The sequence below is a fragment of the Dermacentor albipictus genome, chromosome 8 (assembly GCF_038994185.2).
Source record: "Dermacentor albipictus isolate Rhodes 1998 colony chromosome 8, USDA_Dalb.pri_finalv2, whole genome shotgun sequence".
In the NCBI taxonomy this organism is placed as follows: domain Eukaryota; kingdom Metazoa; phylum Arthropoda; class Arachnida; order Ixodida; family Ixodidae; genus Dermacentor; species Dermacentor albipictus.
In genome coordinates, this window is record NC_091828.1 from 112305696 (window position 1) to 112325000 (window position 19305).

Below are 19305 nucleotides of genomic sequence, written 5' to 3' on the forward strand. Positions count from 1 at the left end.
GCTTTTCTTTTGCAGTGCGGATGGGAAGACCAAGCGCCTGTTTTATACTTTTACGTATGATGCCCTCAATTTTCTTCTTCTCGAATGACCTGAAACTGAGGAAGGGAGCAACATAAGCTATTCTGTACTTATAACAAAGGCCTGGACTAGCCTAACTAGACTCGCTTCTCTCATCCCGGACCGCCTGTTGGCAATCCTGCGGATCAGCCTCATGGTCTGCAGTACACAGCCGTCTAGTTTCCTTATTGTTTCGCCATTAAAGCTTTTGGCCTGAATCAAAAGTCTCAGAACTCTAATTTTGGCCACTTTTGGAATAGGGATCCCCCTAGCTGTGAGGGAGATTTGCGGTTCCTCCTTACTGGCCCTGCCTTTCGGCTGGTATAGAAGCAGTTCCGATTTTTGCGGTGAACGTTTAAGTCCCCTTGGTCCGACGTAACCTTCAACTGCCTGGATAGCCCTTTGGAGGGTCTCCTCTATTTGGGCATCGCTGCCCCTAGCTATCCACAACGTGATGTCATCAGCGTACATGCTGTGGTTTAGTCCTTCAATAGCCTCCAGTCTTTGAGGGAGTTTGATCATGGCCACATTGAAAAGAAAGGGCGAGAGCACAGAGCCTGTGGCGCCCCTTTGCTGCCTAATTTAATGTCATCCGATTGGCATTCTCCAATAAACAATCTGTGCGATTTATTCCTTGCAACCATGCAATTCGCTTCACGACAAACTGGCTCGCGGATAGTGTCACGCATAGCATCCTGAAGAATAAATATTTATTAACGTGTAATCACCACGCTGGTTTTCTTTCGTTTCTAAAGCACCTATATTCTAAACCATAGTGGTTATTTCTCTGGCATGTTAAGCACTATGCTACATTATTTTGGGCTACCCTATTCTTATACAGTTCCCGAAATATTTTCATTACACTTCTAAATTACAGTTCTATAGTCCCACGCTCCACTATTCAAATCTATTTTCGCTTTACTTCTAAGCATACGGAAAATCTACAGACTGGGATACATAACGCCGAAAATGACACAGGGACAGGCAGAACACAGGACGAGTGCTGTTCTGCTTGTCCCTGTGTCATTTTTTCAGCTATGTGTCCCAGTCTGTATGTATCTCACCAACACGCCCAAACTTCTTCCCTGCTAAAATACGGAAAACCGCCTGCTTTTGGCCAATCCCCCATAGTGGGTATGCGTCATACAAGACAAGACAAAACAAGTGGGCATGTGCCATTGATACATTAGGCTGTCCATCTACGCTTGCACGAGCAGAGGCTCGAGGTCGAAGCATGCGCAGAAGAAGAAGCAGCAGCAGCGCAGCCAGCAGGCGCAGTCGGGGGTCCGGCGGCGTGCATCGTCTTCCGGCTCACCCGACGTCAAGCGGATCAAGATGGCGGACGGTGAGGACGCGGAGCCGAACAGCCTTCGCTGTGGCGGGGGCGCAGACGATACATAGAACGAATCGCGATTGTTCTCGAAAGCGTAGACACCCCCGCTGCCGTCTGCTATGTAACCCCGTGGAGCTACTTTAACGAAGAAATTACTCACGTGGGTGACGTTATTCCACGTAAAGATCTTTGTTCAGATGGCGGCTGCGATACGGTGCGTGCCTCATAGGCCAGCTGTCATCATTCAGGGTGGAGACAACCTCGCTGGCGCCGCCATATTGGTTCACACGAGCTCAGTGGCTCAGCAGCCGGCCTGCTCGGCCAGGCTCAGCTGCGCTGGCGTTCGTTAACAGCGACGCGCTTCAGAGTGCTTTCACTGGAACATAATTTTTTTATCGGCATCGAACTGCGCACATTTTAACCCACAATAGCTCCCAACTCTTTTGAGGGTGGAATACTTAATTGCATGGCCCCGCGAACAAGTGCCAAGTGGTCGAAGTCGTAGGCATGTACCGTGCCGCGGGTATGTTTGAAAAACTAGTTTTTTTAGCGCTTTGTTCCTCGGCAATTGCTGCCACCCCGCGTGGGCGTAATGCTTCTTTTTTTTTCACCATACCGTTTTGGTTTTCACTCTACTCTTTTCATACGTCCGCGCGTTGTCAGACGCTCTCGCTCGGCGCTTGCTTCCGCTTCCGTCAAGCGTGCTGTTTCCATTTGTTGCGCTCGCAAAACTGATGTATGTCTGGCTTTTTTTTAATCTCTGAGAAGGACACCACGAGGTGCTCGCCCACGTCTTGCTTACAAGAGTGCAAATGCATCTACTATACATATATATATACCTGGGCATACTGTGTTTAGGCACTTAGCGTCCGTCACAGAAAAGCCACCACGATCGGGAATGAGCACGTGATCGGGTAGGAGCGCGAGCGAGTGTTGCTTTAACGAAAAACACAGTACAAGTATACGCAAGTCTAAAAAAATCAGCTCTTCACTGTGACACCATGAGATTCGCAAGGTATCAGGGATGAGAGCTCATCTGCAGTGAAAGTCAAGATGCTTCGTTTGGCACCAACACAAGAGCCGCTCTCTCCAGACGAAGCACAACGTCCTGTCTTTAGACCCGAATAACGAAACACACGCACACACGCACACAAAGACGACTAGTGATTTGCGTGAAAATGTAAAGTAGATGTAAAGTAGTAGTAGAAATGTAAAGTAGATGCCCGCAAGACGATTTGTTGGTAATTTTAGAATATTCAGCGGCTGAGCATCTCAGTCTGACCGCAAAATAATGGTAGTCCACGCGTAGGAGGAGCACCTATCAAAATAAAGAACGCTTATGCTGACATCCACTTGCAAACCTGTACGTTACTTAGGCAGCACGCGCGCTCACATGAGAGCGGATCGGAATATAAATTTTTATTTATGTGAAGAATTCGGGGAAGCAAGACTAAACTGTCTTGACACTTACCTCGCCTGTACGAGAGCTGTAAGTCTCTTCCCACTGATCCCGCTTTACTCGCGCGTCTAAACTCTTCCTTCGCTCTGGGTTCCGGGGAAAGCGGAAGCAACGTAGGCCTCTACGTGTTGATCCACGCCGCACATGCGAACCGCACAGCCCTTCGTGTTGACTCGATGGACTTGAAATGTCATTAATGCGGTCAAAACATTGTCCAGCAAGTATAACCACTGGCTAGGCAACCGCACGCACTGTGCATCGTACAACACAAGTTCTGTGCTTCTCGCACCAAGCATGTGCAACCGCCCGCGCCGTGATTCAAAATGGCGTCTCTGCGAGAAAGAGGCAGCGCGTAGGGGCGGTCGAAGGTTGACGCCACCCTGAACGGTGGCGCTGGCGTCGAGGCACTCTTAAAATCCCTTAAACTTCGTAGAGTAGTGACACTTTCTTCCTCCGCCGTCCCTCCTCCTCGTTCCTCCTCTCTTTCACTCTCCCTCCTTGACCGTGGCGCCGCCTACACTGCTCGAGCGTAGCAACGGCGCCAACATGCGCTCCTCGTCAATCCGTAGGCGGTTCTCGAGCAAAATGGCACTGATGCACGGCGTGAGGGCCCACGTGATGCTATTAGGCCAATAGCGACGCGGCGTCGGCCTCGGCCAGAGCACGCGAGGAGGAGGCGGCATTCTTCAAAGCGTGGCACTACATTACGAAGTTTAAGGGGCTTTAGGCACTCTGATTATGCGCGTAGAATGTCGCCATATGGAGGATGTCACACGTCGCGTCATGTCACGGAATTTGTCATGTCACGTCATGTTTTCTCGTCGGTGGAAGCGCATGCGATGCGACACCGCGTGCGCTTCAATTCGTGTAACCACATTCTGGGGCCATCTCACCTCTCTCACCACAGGTGGCGTCAACGAGGCGAATCTGAGAAACGAGCTAAGGTAGAAAAACGAACGCTTTAAGATGTTCTGCGCAAGTGCCGAATGTGTTCCCGCGTGATCATACGAGGTTGACGGGCTCCGCCATGAACTCTGGCAACCCTGTCCTCGCGGAGTTTCGCAGCAGTAGCAGCTTTGGCACAACCTGGTTTCGCGCGAATTCTCACGGATAAGTTAAACCGCATTAAACTTTGAATTCAACCGTAACTGCATCCACGTTACCCAGCCTTCCCGGTTAAGTTGTCGAAAAAAAAAACACGAACGAGTGGCCTTGCGCGAGGCCTTTGTTTTTGACAATCGACAGTCTAACGTGCTGAACCGCGTATAGCTCTATCGCCATGCCCCCGCGGTCTGGAATCGAACCCGGGACCTCGTACTCAACATGACAACGCCATGTCCTCTGAGGCGGGTAGCGGTCTTGAGCGTGTCTTCTCGCATCGGCTCAAACTGCCGCAAAATTTAAAATGGGGGAAGTCTACACTGTAACACGTATTGATCTACGACAGACGTCATCTCCATATAACGCGCTTCTCTCCGAAGCCGCAATTTCGAGACTATAGTATGGATCCTCGCTGCTTTTCTTTCAGCATCCGAGGAAACCATGATGCTGAGCTCCATCAACATGTCCTCGTCTCCGTAAGTACACACACACACTCGACGACAAGACGTCGTCGCCCGCTGGGTCTTTGCGTTGGCAAGGCGCTTGTTGGCCGACAGAGCGTATGTGAGGTGCCACGAATGCGTGATTTCGATGTCTGCGGCGCGTCACTTCAAACGCGAATAACGCGAGAGTGCCTCTTGTGTCCGCCATCCGTGCCCTGAGCGTCGCTGGCTAATCGACTCAAGGCTAATCTCATATACTCATACACATCATCATCATCATCATCTTTTATGTCCACTGCAGGCCGAAGGCCTCTCCCTGGGGTCTCCCATTACCACTGTCCTGCGACAACCGATTCTAACTAGCACCCGCAAATTTCCTAATTTCGTCGCACCCCACCTAGTCTTCTGCCGTCCTCTACTGCGCTTCTCTTCTCTTGGTACCCATTTTGTCACCCTAATGGTCCAACGGTTCTCTAGCCAGGTACTCATAAAAATATCCCCTAAAGTGGGCGGGAGCATGGCGACGCCGTAGTATGATTGACATAAAGTAACGCATGAGTAAGGTGGAACATGAGGGTTCAGCTTCCGCGGGCGGCAACATATCTTTAATTCCCTTTTATATACATCCATTCGTGTGGTTCTTTCTGCATTTAACTAAAGGTAACGAATAACTTCGGGTATGCAGTCCGGGGTGTGGCGTGGAGCAGAGGTAGAACACTGGTTCTTCTAATCTGAAGGTCGGGAGCTCGAATCTCCGACCAGTCCGCTACATTTTCAGTCTTGGAGTTGCGCTTGACACCGCGAAAAAAAAAAATGCCGAGAGTTGGTGGGGCTATGTTAGTCCAGGAGAAACCGAATTCGGAAGGTTCACTTCAACAACGGCACTCCCTCAGCAGAGCAGGAATTGACCTCCCTGGTGCAGTGTTCGGCCACTACTTCCCTCTCGACTCTTGCAATTAACCCATGGCCCCCGGTCCCCAGAAAAAACGGAGCACCTGACCAAGGTGGCGGTCAGACCTGCGACGTGCCAGATAGTGCTAAGAATCTCTGTATCCTGACAAGCCGACACTGGAAACTGAACCTGGCAGCGTTTAACATGCGGACCCTCTCGGGTGAGGCGAGCTTAGCAGGGCTCTGATTAATTATCAAGCATTGCCTGGGATATTATAGGCCTTAGTGAGGTCAGAGGAACTGGTGAGGCTTATCCAGCGCTGACTATAGCGGTCGCGTCCTCTGCTACGGAGGTTTGTCAGATAAGAAAGAAATCGGGGCGAGATTTCTAATCCACAAGAACATAGCGGGCAACATTGATGAATTTTACAGCATTAATGAGAAGGTAGCAGTCGTTGCAATCAAGTTAAATAGGAGATACAGATTACAGGTGACACAAGCCTGCGCTCCAACCTCCGGTCATGACGATAAAGAATTACAACAGCTTTATGAAGATGCTCAGTTAGCAATGAGGAAGGTGCAGACTCGGTATACTGTAGCCCTGGGTGACTTCAATGCACCTAGGGCTACAGTGCGAAAAAGCAGGTTGGGGAAACAGCAATTGGTAAATACGGCATTGACTCTTGGAATACTGGAGATGTTGGTAGAATTCCCGGAAAGCAATAGACTCTTTTCCCGGAATTCCCGGATAGGAATATCTTCTTCGGGAAGCCAAGTAAGAGGAAGTAGACCTGGAAAAGCCCTATTGGAGAAACAAGAAGTTAAATAGATTTCATACTCTCTGCCGATCGCAGCATAGTGCAGGGTGTAGAAGTGTATAGGTAGGTTAAAGGGCAGTGGGCATAGGTTAGTAAGGTCTAGGATTTCCCTCAGTTTGAGGTGAAAAAGAGTAAATTTGGCCGAGAATTGAAACAGGCCAACCTGGATGTAGTAAGGGTAAAACCAGACGAATTCAAGCTCGTGCTCACAAATTAATATGAAGCTTTAGTGCAAGAAGATGAACTTAGAGGGAATGAATTAAACCGCATCGAGGGGCTTACTTCGGAAGCAGCGAGTTGAGAGGTAAGGCACCAAGGCAACCAGTGGTTAGGCTCTCACAAGTAACAAAGGACCTATTAAAGAAATGACAAAGCATTAGAGTGTCTAACTCGAGCGATCAGATAGAATTCGCTGAACTATCAGAAGTGACGAAGAAGAAGAAAGTAAGGGATATTCGGAATTATAACGTGGGAAAGATTGAAAGAGCAGTAAAAAACAGCCGCCGCATGAAATCAGTGAGAAGAAAACGTCGCATAGTACAAGGCAAGATGTATTCAGTGAAAAATAATCAACGTAATTAATGTCATCAGCAATTTCGATGATATATTAAAAGCAGCAGCAGGATTCTGTGTAGATCTGTAGAATACCCAGAGCAGCCATGCTACCTTCATTTGAAGTAGTGATGAACACTGTACAGACGCTCATTACATAACTAATGATGAAGTTAGAACGACCTTGCAAGATTTGGCCCGAGGAGAAGTGGCAGGAGAAGTTAGAATAACAGTCAATTTAATCAAAGTTGGATGAGATATTATGCTTTAAAAGCTTGCCACCCTTTCACCGCAATGCCTCACAACTTCAAGTGTACCGGAGAGCTGCAAGAACGCCAACATTATACTTATCCATAAGGGAGACGTTAAAGAATGGAAGAGTTATAGACCAATTAGCTTGCTGTCAGTATTGTATAAAATATTCACCAATATAATTTGCAATAGAATCACGGCAATACTTAACTTAAATCAACCAAGAGAATAGGCTGGCTTCAGGAAGGGACATCCTGCAGTGGATCACATTCATGTCATCAATAAGGTAATTGAGAAATTCGCGCACTACAATTAGCCTCTGTGTATTACTTTTATAGATTATGAAAAAAGCATTTGATTCAGTAGAGATACTAACAGTCATGGAGGCATTACGTAATACCGGAGACGTACGTGAACATCTTGGAAATATCTACAAATCTTCCACAGCTTCCTTGGTTCTCCACAAGAGAAGCAGAAAACTACCTATCCAGAAAATGGTCAGGCAAGGAGACACAATCTTTCGAATGATATTCACTGCTTGCTTAACGAAATACTCAAGTTATTAGATTGGGAAGGCTTAGGAGCGAGGATCAACAGCGAAATATATCGGCAACCTTTGGTTTGCAGACGACATTATCCTGTTCAGCAACACTGGAGATGAATTGCAACACACGATTGTGAGGACCTTATCAGAAAAAATGTGCAAGAGTGGGTTTGAAAATTAATATGCTGAAGACAAAGGTAATGTTCAATAGCCTTGCAAGGAAGCAAGAATTCATGATCTCCAGTCAGCCTTTGAGGTCTGTACGGGGGCGCGTTTTACTCAAAGGCGATCTTGACTATGAGAAGGAAACTTACTGAAGAATAGAAATTGGCTGAACCCGCCATGGTGGTGCACTGGTTTTGGCGTCGCGCTGTTAAGCCCGAGAGCGGGGGATCAAATCCTTGTCGCGGCGGCCACATTTCGATGGGGGCGAAATGACAAAAAAAAAAGAACGCCAGTGCGACGCGCAGTGGATGCACGGTAAAGAAGACCAGGTGGACGAAACTAATCCGAAATCCCTCACCATGGCGCGCCTCACGATCATGCGTGATTTTTGCACGTAAAACCCCAGAATTCATTCATAAAAACGGGTTGAAGTGAATACCGCAGGCGTGACCAAATGCTGACTAGGAGCTCACCACTACCGTTGAAAAGAAACGTGTACAATCAGTGCATTCTACTGATACCAACATAGTGGGGTAGAAACTTGGAAGGTAATTATGAAGCTCGAGAACAATTTAAGTACCACGCAAAGAGCAACGAAACGAAAAATGTTAGGCGTAGCGTTAAGAGACAGGAAGAGATCGCTGTGGATCATCGAGCAAACGGGAATAGCCGATGTTCTAGTTGGCGTTAAGAGAAGAGAGATTCACCGACGATTCTGATACCCCCTAATGTGATGTTTGAGCGTAGCTCTATACGTGTTTTCATTTAGCGATATATTGGCTGGCGCGAACAACCTGTCTCATGCGGCACTTTCCAAACAGAGCGAAGGGGGGTGCAACTGCCTCCTTAACCGGGAGATCGCGAGAAGCAGCGCGTAGCTGACGCGTGGGCTAGATTCACAGCCGGCCGCCGCAGACAGACCTCCGCTCATGCAGCGCTTTGGTGAACAGACGACGCGTAGAGTGCCTCGATGCGCGCGCCCCCGCGAACGGAGCGCAGGTGAGCGAGCGCACCGAAGGATGCTGCTCTGGCGCCATCTTGTAGCCATCGTCGCCCTAGTCCGTCTTGCGCGACTCTACGCTTTTTAACGCGACAGCGTTAAGGAGCTCGTGTGGCAGAGAAGCCCGTGTCGTCGGCGTCGGTGTCGGCGTTGGCCGTGAGCGATAAATCCCAGCAGGCACTTCATGAATAAAAAACAACTTGCAAGATGGGCTGGGTGGGAATCGAACCAGGGTCTCCGGAGTGTGAGATGGAGGCGCTACCATTGAGCCACGAGTTCGATGCTTCAAAGTGGTACAAACGCTCCTCTAGTGAATGCGGTGTTGCCTTAGAAACGAGCTGTTTCTAAGGCTCAGGCGTGCGTCGCTTGCTCAGGCGCACATTTCGTTGCCGCGCCGACCGCTGCGTTGCTCGACGCTCACCGCGTCCGATGCGGGGCGCGTAGTCGCTGCGCCGTAGCCCATTGTCTTACATCCCTTGGCGGGTCGACGGGAACGCTGTAGCGTTCCACTCTTGAAGGCGATGCTTAAGCGTCCTCCAGTTTTTCTTCTCAGGCTTTCGCCATACCCTCCCCTTCCATTAAAACTTCTTTGTGGGCGAGTTGGTGCATACTTGATTGTGGAAATTGTAACAGCGCTAACACATGCAACCACAAAGGAACAAGGATGAGACACATGCGCTGTGTCTCGTCCTTGTTCCTTTGCGTTTCCTTGACAACACTTTCAAGGATCAGGCCTGATCTTTAATCAACTCATGATGGAAATAGTCGACGCTCACCACATACGGATGGCGAAAGATTTATGTGTCGGTCGCATACCTCGCCGTCATGGTCAGGCAAATAGTTTAATTTCCTTGACAACGCTTTGAAAGATCTGACATTGTCATTACGCTTGTGCTTGTTGTAACGCATTCTTGGAGTTCAAAGTGACTTGATTGTGTTTATAAAATTGTTGTCATTTCAATAAACCTCCAAGTTTCGAGTTCGGCGACGGTCTCGTCGCTTCTTTCGCTCTTCGCCATATCTTTCTTGAGCTATTTTTTGAGCTATCGCCGTATTTCTTGAGCTTATACCGGAGAAAAAGAAAGTCTCGTCAGGTACCTTGGATCATGGCGTGTCCTTTGCTCAAAACCTAACATTCTTCCTGCGAGATTTCTAGAACGTGTGGCCATTTCTGCACATCTACTACTATATTAGCTATGCCGTAGATCGAGTTGTCCCAACAAGCATGCAGCAAATGTAGAACGTACACCGTTATGGTCCTTCAAGTAACTATGCACTGAACGATGCATCTTGATAAATATTCAGACATCGATGAAATCGAAATGTATTGTTATACTTTCGACATACCGATTCTTGCAACGATCCGTTTTATTCTTCTTTTAAGAATGATCCACGTTCCAGTTTCGGGGCTGAAATGCGCGCGTGTTCAGAAAAGGACAGCAGCTGTACATTTGTTTTTTTCCTGGTGTATTATTTATTTTTTTGTTTCGTTTTACATCATGTGCTTTTATGTCACTGCGTGAATCGACTCTGCATTGCTTTTACTCATAAGCGGTTAAAAAAGTGATCATGCGCATTATGTTTGTTTGTGTGCAATCTCATGAGAGTTGTCACCCAGAGCACTTACGTTTTGCTCACCCTCCATAGTTATTTGTTGGTTACGACTCTACCATTTTTTTTACGTTGTCGACTTACCCTTCTTTCGGTGGCTCTATATTCATGTCCATCTTTTATGGCCTGAAATTTGTATTAAGCGTGATCTGACATTTCCTATTAGCATCACGTGTATATGTGTATTTAGCATTATATACGTGCAACGGTTGCCTCTGTGCTAGATTGGTTCCTCCCGCACTATAATGTCGTGTCGCGGTAAGGGGAATAAATGCATAAAGCAAACGTGACGTCATAAACGTCAGAAACGTCATAAACCGACGTGACGTCAGAAACGTTACTCGCTTTTCTATCAGGGCAGCACACATAGAGTGTAACTTGCTCCCACAGGTGGTGATGTCGTTTCACTTTAGGATATGTTTCCGTAACGAGTTCCTAATGCATCTTACCGACAGCAGTACATGCGTTACACAGCGGCTCGTAGCTATACTGAATTAGGAGTAGGGGACGAGGGCTTTTCGTAGACCCACACATCAAGCTGCTTTCGATAAGTTGAAGCAGCTTAAGAATTTGTGTTCAGATCTGGGGAATGTTATGTGGGGCTCCTGGAGTAAGCTTTTCCCCTCGCTGTGCCCTCACTTTTCTTATAGGCCGGAGTCTGAGGACGACGATACGTACCCGGATGAAATCATCCCCCTCATATGCTGCACGATCCTGCTCCTGGTCATCATCATGATTATTCTGCTCATTATGGTGTCCAGCGCGTACTCAAGTGAGTGTGACCAACGCTTTATAGTTTTTTTTTTCTCAACGCTTTAGTATCCGTCATTCAGTCAGTCGGTCGGTCGGTGGGTCGGTCAGAAGGCCTTATTGAAAGGAGATGAGCCCCATGGCTTCAAGTGGGTGAAAGGTAAGAGGGAAATGCATCCACGGGGTGAAGCATGATCACCACTTGTGAGTAGTCCAGTTAGCCCAGAGTAAGGTTCGCGGGTCCTTGGTTGGGCTATTCCCCTTCTTCAAACGTGCTGATGCCAGGTGCCTGATGCATCCTCTCGGGTGCTCGATATCTCCAGCCAGTCCCACGGTAGGTGTGGGTGGGTGTCAACATGGAGTTGTCGACGGCAGATGATATCGGCTGAGAAAAGTTGGGAGTAGCGCCTTCTCGCCAGTGACAAAATGCGCCTCGACTGTAGCACGCGTTGAATTGTGTTCAGACTGCTTGCTGCATGCCGCGTCTAAACTCAAGCTCGGTTTTCGAAACTTGGAGTCGTGAGAATGAGCATCTTGAATATCACGAGCTTATAAGTATAATCGCACATAGGTCTGCTACCCTTGCATTGCAGACGCTCCCGCTATCTATCGAATAACTGGGTTTTTTAAAAAACAATGCCTGTAAATTTAGCGTACGCAAACATTTTCGATGCTGTTCCTGTCAGAACGTTTCCTTTGTTACCTAGTCATCGCGGACACTGCATTTAAGACATACAATGCGGCAGCCTGACCGTTTAGTGTCGACTAGGTAAATGTGTACATAAGACGGCTATTGCCTGCGAAAGCACTCGTCACGCTTACGTTGCACTTGTGAACCGCTCAATATAGTCAAATGTAGCCACTGTAATAATACTTAAAACAACGAAATAGGCGCACATTTTGGACCATTATATCGGCTACTGCTGTCTGCGCTTTCTGAAACAGCCACTCAAAAAAAAGGCTGTTGCATAACTCTCGATTACCTAAACATTATTCGCCTCGAACTACGTGGCGCAGTTAACGTCGACAGCCAAGCCATCAAACGCGATTATAAATGTTTCATGCTGGTCCACAGCAGCCTGCGGCTATGGCTCAAGCTCGACTAGGTGGACGGCGAGGAATGTAAATCATTCATTTTAATGTACTCTTCTTCGGACTCAAAAATAACGTACAGTGCCAAGGACAAGGACAGCGATAGACGACATACACAGCGCTGACATCCAACAATATTTTATTGCGTTGCCACATCGTGTGTATATACAAGAAAGGGCATGCGCAGAAATGTCAGACAAATATCAGACCTTGGCGCTGTGCGTTATTTTTGATCATGAATTACCAACTAGCCCAAGCAACCACCCTAGTTCTCTTCGGACTCCCTTTGAGCTTGGATAAATTAATACTTAAATAAAGGCAATCACGTTGTCGATATGATGTTCTTGCTCAGTGGCCGATCTAGCGAAGAGGGGTTGAACGACGGTCGGCAGACTTGTGTTGTCGTTTTCGTCGGTCCGAAAGTGTGCCACACAAAGACGACTCGCTGTCATAGATGTCTCTCAAAACTGTCTCTCGATGTCAAAACTGTCTCGATGTCAAATGTCTCTCTCGATGTCAAAATGTCTCTTAGCCCAACGGTCCACAAGCTAGCCATTCCAGCGTTTGCGTCGACATCATGTCGCCGACATGTTGGTATCGGTGTCGTTTCCGCCATGTGAAACTGCACATTTAGCGTTTACACAAATCTGGCAACCGGATTTCGTTCCTAAAAGTCGCGACTCAACGTTCCGCTCACGACGCAGGCGTGACGCCTTCCATCACGTGTCTCTACATCCGTAGATAATTTTTTAAGTCACCTATGTCACGTGATATCTTCTACGCCTCCATCATTACTGAAGCAGGCGGGTATTGCTTGCATAAAAAATATTCGTATCGAAAAGGTCAGTTGAAATGTATCGCTAACTAACTTGTAATCAACCACATTTGGGCTCATGTTTGAATTGTAGTGATGAAGGTAACTGATGCCTAAACGATGATCAAGCGCAGAACTTTCAAGACTAATGGTAGTACAAATCTATCCGTCATCGAAATCTTGTAAAATATTTTTTGGCACTGCACCTAATTTCTTCCCTAACAGCGTGAAGGAGGCGTTTAGCATGCTATTCACCGAAACACCGATGTAGCCGTAGCACTTTTGGATGGACGCTATTCTCGAAAGTTATGTTGGCCCAAAGATTTCCGCTGAACGGAAGCTCGGCTCTAATTTCGGCATAAATTGTAAAGTCAATTAGTTGAAGGTTATAAATTAGATAACTGAGCACAGGGACTACTTGTTCTAGTAATGCCCGAAATTCACCTGAACAAGCTCAGTCGCGTTACATGCTGAATACGATTTCTAAACGATTGGTTCAATCAAAAAGACAAAGGACGTGTTTTTCCAGCGTAACCCAATTATATCGAAGACACTGCAGCGAGAAATTAGAGTACATGCAGGAGACCATGAAATAGTGTTTTACTTCCAGAAAGGGCAAAGTATTTGCAAGGGGAAAACACTAATAAAAATTACCGGTGCACATTCTTCACAATGCACGCCGGCAAACACACTGCAGAATTTCTTGTAGCTAGAAAGACACGGGTGCATGCTTTCACATCTATTCAGTTATTGTGCAATGCACTACGCCTCAGCTGTAGCTCTTTAAATCACTTATAGTTTATTATAAATAATACTATGAGGAACTTTGGCTCTACAGCCCTTCAACTGCTACGTGATGGTTAGCATATAAACGTGTAACACTAGACTTCAATCAACCAAGAGAACAGGCTGGCTTCAGGAAGGGATATTCTACAATGGATCACATTCATCGATCAGGCAATTGAGAAATCTGCGGAGTCCAATCAGCCTCTCAATATGGCTTTCATAGATTATGAAAAGGCATTTGATTCAGTAGAGACACCAGCAGTAATGGGGCCATTGCGTAATCAAGGAGTACAGAAGGCATGCGTGAATATCTTGGAACATACCTACAAAGATTCCACCTCACCTGACTTCCATAGCGAGGCCTCCAACCACTGTGACCACCAATTCCTTTGGGTAGCCTGCTTTGTTAGGGCACTCAGGGCCATCGCATAGGGGCAGGAGTTCCAGAGGGCAGTGGGTAGACAATACTTAACGATCAATGTTTTTACGTGTTTTTGTGAAGACTCACAATCTAGTAAACCTTTCTCGCACCGGGGCACACGTGACCTTTACCGAAGATGAGAGAAATATTCAAGAGCTGCAGCTGATCATCAAGAGGCATCTCGCGAGTGAACTTCAGACCCATGGAGCACTCCACAAAACCGAAAGAACATCTTCCGTTTAGTCTGTTTTCACTTGTCGAATAGTGCTTAGTAACCATCCATACATAGCATCACGCTTTCAGGCCAAGAATGTTTCTTATGAGCGCATCAGTTTACCTGTCCCACTGGGCCTGGGAGATATCGCTTTTCATTCACGTATACTTTGCCTTTTCTTTTTCTGGAAGTAAACCACTGGCTGATAGACTAGCGGTTGTTTCGTCTTTTCTGTCTCTGTCTCCATGTTAAACCATTATCGCTGGAACAATGAATGCTTTGAACATAAAGAAACTAGACCAACTTGTGTACCCTTACTACTGACTGACAACGGACAACACGCTGTCACGACGCCGGATTCTCGAGCCTTGCGCTGCGACCCACCGCGGTTGCTCAGTGGCTATGGTGTTAGGCTGCTGAGCACGAGGCTGCGGGATCGAATCCCGGCCACGGCGGCCGCATTTCGATGGGGGCGAAATGCGAAAACACCCGTGTGCTTAGATTTAGGTGCACGTTAAAGAACCCCAGGTGGTCGAAATTTCCGGAGTCCTCCACTACGGCGTGCCTCATAATCAGAAAGTGGTTTTGGCACGTAAAACCCCATAATTAAATTTTTTTTTCGCTGCGTTGTGATGGGTGATGGGGGGAAAACTGGCCATGGGCGTGAGAAGGCTAAGCAGCCGGGCGAGGACAAGACACAACTTTTGCAAAAAAGTTAAACATTTCTCTGAATTATGAGCGATATATTGAATAAAGAGTGTAAGGGAGAGACGTAACCGCTTACGTATCCTTCGAGGTCACCTAAATGTCCCAAGTTTTCTTGCTGGTGAACACACACTGTTCTCCCGGTTGTAAGACGGGTCCACTACTTGGTTGGGTGGTCAGTGATCCATTATCTCCTCTCCGAGAGGACATTATCCCCTTTCCAAGTGACTGGGGTGAGGGGAGGGGGTCGTTATACCCTTTTGGGGTGGGTTAAGGAGTCTTCTCACGCCAATAGTAGCATGTCTTTCTTTTTTCCGCGTGAGCCGAAGCGCCGCAGAAATCCCCACAAAGGCGCGTCGACTGACGTCAGCGAGCACCACGTGACACCCCAAACACACAAACCGCGAGTTACGCACCACAATTGTGGCGTAGGGGTGAGTTGTAACAAGGTGTCGTTGGAAGCAAGCCCAGTTGCACAGCTACTCTATATAAAATGGTTGGCATGCTGTTACAACGTCGGCCTGCCGTGGGCTTTCAGTGCATAGCCTGTGTACCTAATGTGTGTTTCCTTTGTTTCTCTTGTAGGCAGCGAAGGGGCGGGCGGAACAAGTAAGTCTTTCGTTATTGTTTCCATTTTAGTTCAATAGTAAAGCGGTCATTCGCCGTAATTACTCAAAGAAAAAGAATTACATTTACAATCATGGGACTGTCAACAAGGGATCTCTAAGTTCCCGGAACGCCAACTTTTTTTTTTCTGTGATTGTAAACAAGGGATATAGAAACCAGAGATCCAAAAGCTTTGTGATCAACAACTATGGATACTTTCTTTGCACTTCACAGTGTTCCATGGCGAAATCTACTGATGGTGTTTTTACGTGATACAATGGTGTCCCGTCGAAATTTCGATTACAAAACCTAGGTTTATAATGAAAGAAGCCATATGGCAGCGACGTTCTGATTCTGCCGGATGAAGTGATTTATGATGTATTTCATTACAGTCGATCATCTTTGAGTGTGGTTTTATAACTTGGTCTCCCCACTATCATTATGTAAACAAGCTCGAATGCATGCAAACCAAAGCAATACGATTCATATACGGCAGCCACGATCGCCACTTCAGACCATCGTCGCATTTTCAACTGCTATCTACTCAGTCACCGGCTTTGAGGCGTACATAGGAACGCTTTATCATGCTTCATAAGATTTGAATTATAAACGTGCTGCGCACGATGCACAAGAAAAGAAAAAAAAAGGACAGGACAGAGCGCAGACTATTGTCAGGATTGGGGGCTCAATCCCATCGTCCGTGGTCCTGTGCCAAGATTGGAGTACGGCATGAATTCGAAGGTAGCTGGCCCATGCCGTCGTCCAACTTATCCACGCTGAGGACGTTGATGAAGGGGAGAACTGCTTCTCATCGAGAACGAGGAACATGGGTTTATTTACAGAAATTAAATCAGTCTAAGATGACTGCTTGAGAAAAAGAGTGTCAGTCCAACATGACTGCACGAGAGAAGTGTATCAGTCTAACATGACTGCTCAAGAGAAGTGTGTCCAGCATTCGTACAACAGCAGTTTTTATATACACTCGGTCCGCCGGTCATACGAGGCGGCGACTGTTCGTTTACTCATCGCCAACTTGCCGCCGCTCCGCAGAACAGTTTACGTACACATAGGCACACACATTCCGATGCCCGACGCCGGCGTTGGAGGGGTGCCTTTCCGGGAAGTATCGGCGCCAATCGTGGGTAGCTCGTTGTATTGTGTCTAGTCGAGGCCTGGGAAGCACCAAAAAACGGCTTTCCCGCGGCAGCTTGTTCATGCGTATCAGATCAGGTCCGCGCTGGAGAGCTCCGGCACCATTGTTCGTCCACCGAACTCGTTCTGTCACAATGGCGATGGGGCTGGTGGATAGAGCGGTTTTGAGCACAAAGCCCGCTTCTTCGAACGCCTCCTAGCTGCAGCGATGGAGAGTGGGGGATGCGCGTCTTGTCCCCAAGTCGTAATTGGGTGGCAATGTTGCCTTGCAGCTCGCCATTCTTAACACTATCAAGTCTATTTCATGAAACGACAGAATGCCTTTATGTAGTCAACCTAATCACAAGCGTCAACCGGATGCGCGAAACATGGAAAATAAAATTTCCACCGTCACCACGAAGTGTGCACAATTTCAGTGTCGAATTTCTTTTTTTTTGATACAGCATAAAAAAATACATCCTTAAAGGCCATTTCAAAAGGTACCAACAACAAAACCGAAATAAACCGGGGGAAATATGTAGGAAGGACAACAGAGCGCTCAGTAAAAATGAAAAAAAAAACACAATTGGCAAAACGCATATGCAGGGTTAACAATAAGTGACACCAAAAACCCACAGAGTCTCTTATGTTATACCTAAAACGACATGAAGGTGAAAGCCCAAGCGCCGATGCATACAAGACGCAAACACGACGAACACATCCGCCTAATTTGCTTGGTCTACTTCCCTTAGTCAACGCTCTTAATTCGATCACTCATCAAGCTTAATTCCATTGCCTTGAACTCGCCTGAGTCAACCCCTTAATTCCCTTTATCATCCATCTTTTTTTACTTATCTTGCTTGCTTACGGGGGCACGAGCCATTGATGATGATAATTTTTGTACCTTTCGTGTAGACGACACATTTTCGCTCAAGGACGTTGAAGGTCGACCGAATGATGAGACAAATAAGGCTTTAACCCTAATAATAGAAAAGCAGATCATGGTGAAAGCAACGTTCATCACCAAAAGGAATGCAGAAACTTTAAAACTCTTATGCGGCCATCGGGAAAAGCAACTTCCTTGTCTAGGCGTACATTCGCACTCGTCCTTATCATGCCTGAGGAAGAAAGCTTGAGTAATTTCCTTTTCTGTGCTATCACGTCCTTCTGCCTTCACTCCAATTCGATCGAACTGTGGTGAGCTGCCGCAACTCCTGCAATGGACAGCTAGATGCGCACCATTGTTACTCCTTACAGCCAGACTTTGCTGTCGCGTGCGATCATTGTTACAGCGCCCCGTTTGCCCAGCGTACACTCTCCCAAAAGATAAAGGAGTACGCTAGACTCCTTTATCTTACTCCTTTAGAGGAGAATTCGTGAAAAAAAATAGTATGCTTCTTCCCGCACTCACTTTCTCTTGGGACATCAGCGAGCAAATCTGTCCTAACTTGCAAGGCACTGAAAAAACTACCTTCACGCCGGACCTACTCGCAACCTTTTTGACATTGTGGAATAAATTGTGTAGGTGCGAGATAACTAAAACTGTCTTCTTATCCCTTTCCTTCACCTTAGGGTTGCATTCCTTGTTCTTTTGAAGCGGACTCTCACATGCGCTTGAGACTCGTTGTAAGGGATAACCGGCTGCACACAGATGAACCCACTGGGCGTTGAAACTATGCTGCATCTGGTGCGCGCAGGAGTTTTCGAGGGCTCCTGTGCAGGTTGACAGAATAACAGTTTTTACGAGCTTAGAGGGTGCGCTTTCATACGATGAAAGACCTTTCCTGGATCTTGGGTTATACCTCCAACAGATTTCTTTCAACAGGGTCGGAAGAAAAGTGGAAGTGGAAGAAAAGTGGAAAAGTGGAAAAGTCTACTGCGCTTTCATAACTGCTCAAATACTTTCCTTGTGAAGTAATTGGTAACTAATCAATTACGTTCAACTGCAGTTGTATTCGGTTACTTCCTTTTTCTGTTGTGCGTATAGGTCCCGTGGTTCGTGGTTTCAGTTGGGAGTGGGGCGGTGCTTCTTCATAGTTCACGTTAGGTTGGTTGTTGACTCATGCCCCCGCGCCCCCACTCTTCCCCGTCCCTCCTCTTCACGGTCCATGTTACTCAGTTCGTGGCTTCTTTCATGCTTGTTCATGGTTTCTGCTAGTAAGTAGTTGGCTCCTTTTTGTTCATAGCTCAGGTTTCTTAGTCGCTGTTGGTAACTGCTGTATCATGATGCTTCAACCTTGTCGAGCCATACGCAAAGGTGCTTGTTTCATACTGGTTTATGGTTTTTGTTTATTGGTTTTTGTTTATTGGTTTTTGTTTGCTTCAACCTTGTCGAGTCATACACAAAGGTGCTTGTTTCATACTGGTTTATGGTTTTTGTTTATTGGCAGTTGGTTCGCACTTCATTGCTAATGATTATCTCCAGTTTGGTTGTTGGCTAGTGCTTGTTCACGGTTTAGGTTCACTAAGTTTGTGGCTTGTTTCATACTGGCTCATGGTTTGGGGGTCAGATGGAAGTTCATAACTGTTCACAGATCATGTTACTTCTATTAGTTACTGC

The 19305-nt window shown here is 47.0% G+C and overlaps 1 protein-coding gene across 2 annotated transcripts in view; it reads left to right on the top strand.

The window, feature by feature from the left end:
• The first annotated feature begins 1273 nt into the window (after nucleotides 1-1273).
• The window catches only part of LOC139049037 (uncharacterized), a 70842-nt gene continuing 52810 nt past the window's right edge, over nucleotides 1274-19305 (top strand). For both annotated transcript variants that reach the window (XM_070524119.1, XM_070524120.1), the window contains exons 1-4: nucleotides 1274-1402; nucleotides 4378-4426; nucleotides 10877-10998; nucleotides 15594-15617. In XM_070524119.1, coding sequence (XP_070380220.1) covers nucleotides 1393-1402; nucleotides 4378-4426; nucleotides 10877-10998; nucleotides 15594-15617 — 205 coding nt within the window. In that variant the 5' untranslated portion in view covers nucleotides 1274-1392. The remainder of the gene's footprint in view (nucleotides 1403-4377; nucleotides 4427-10876; nucleotides 10999-15593; nucleotides 15618-19305) is intronic.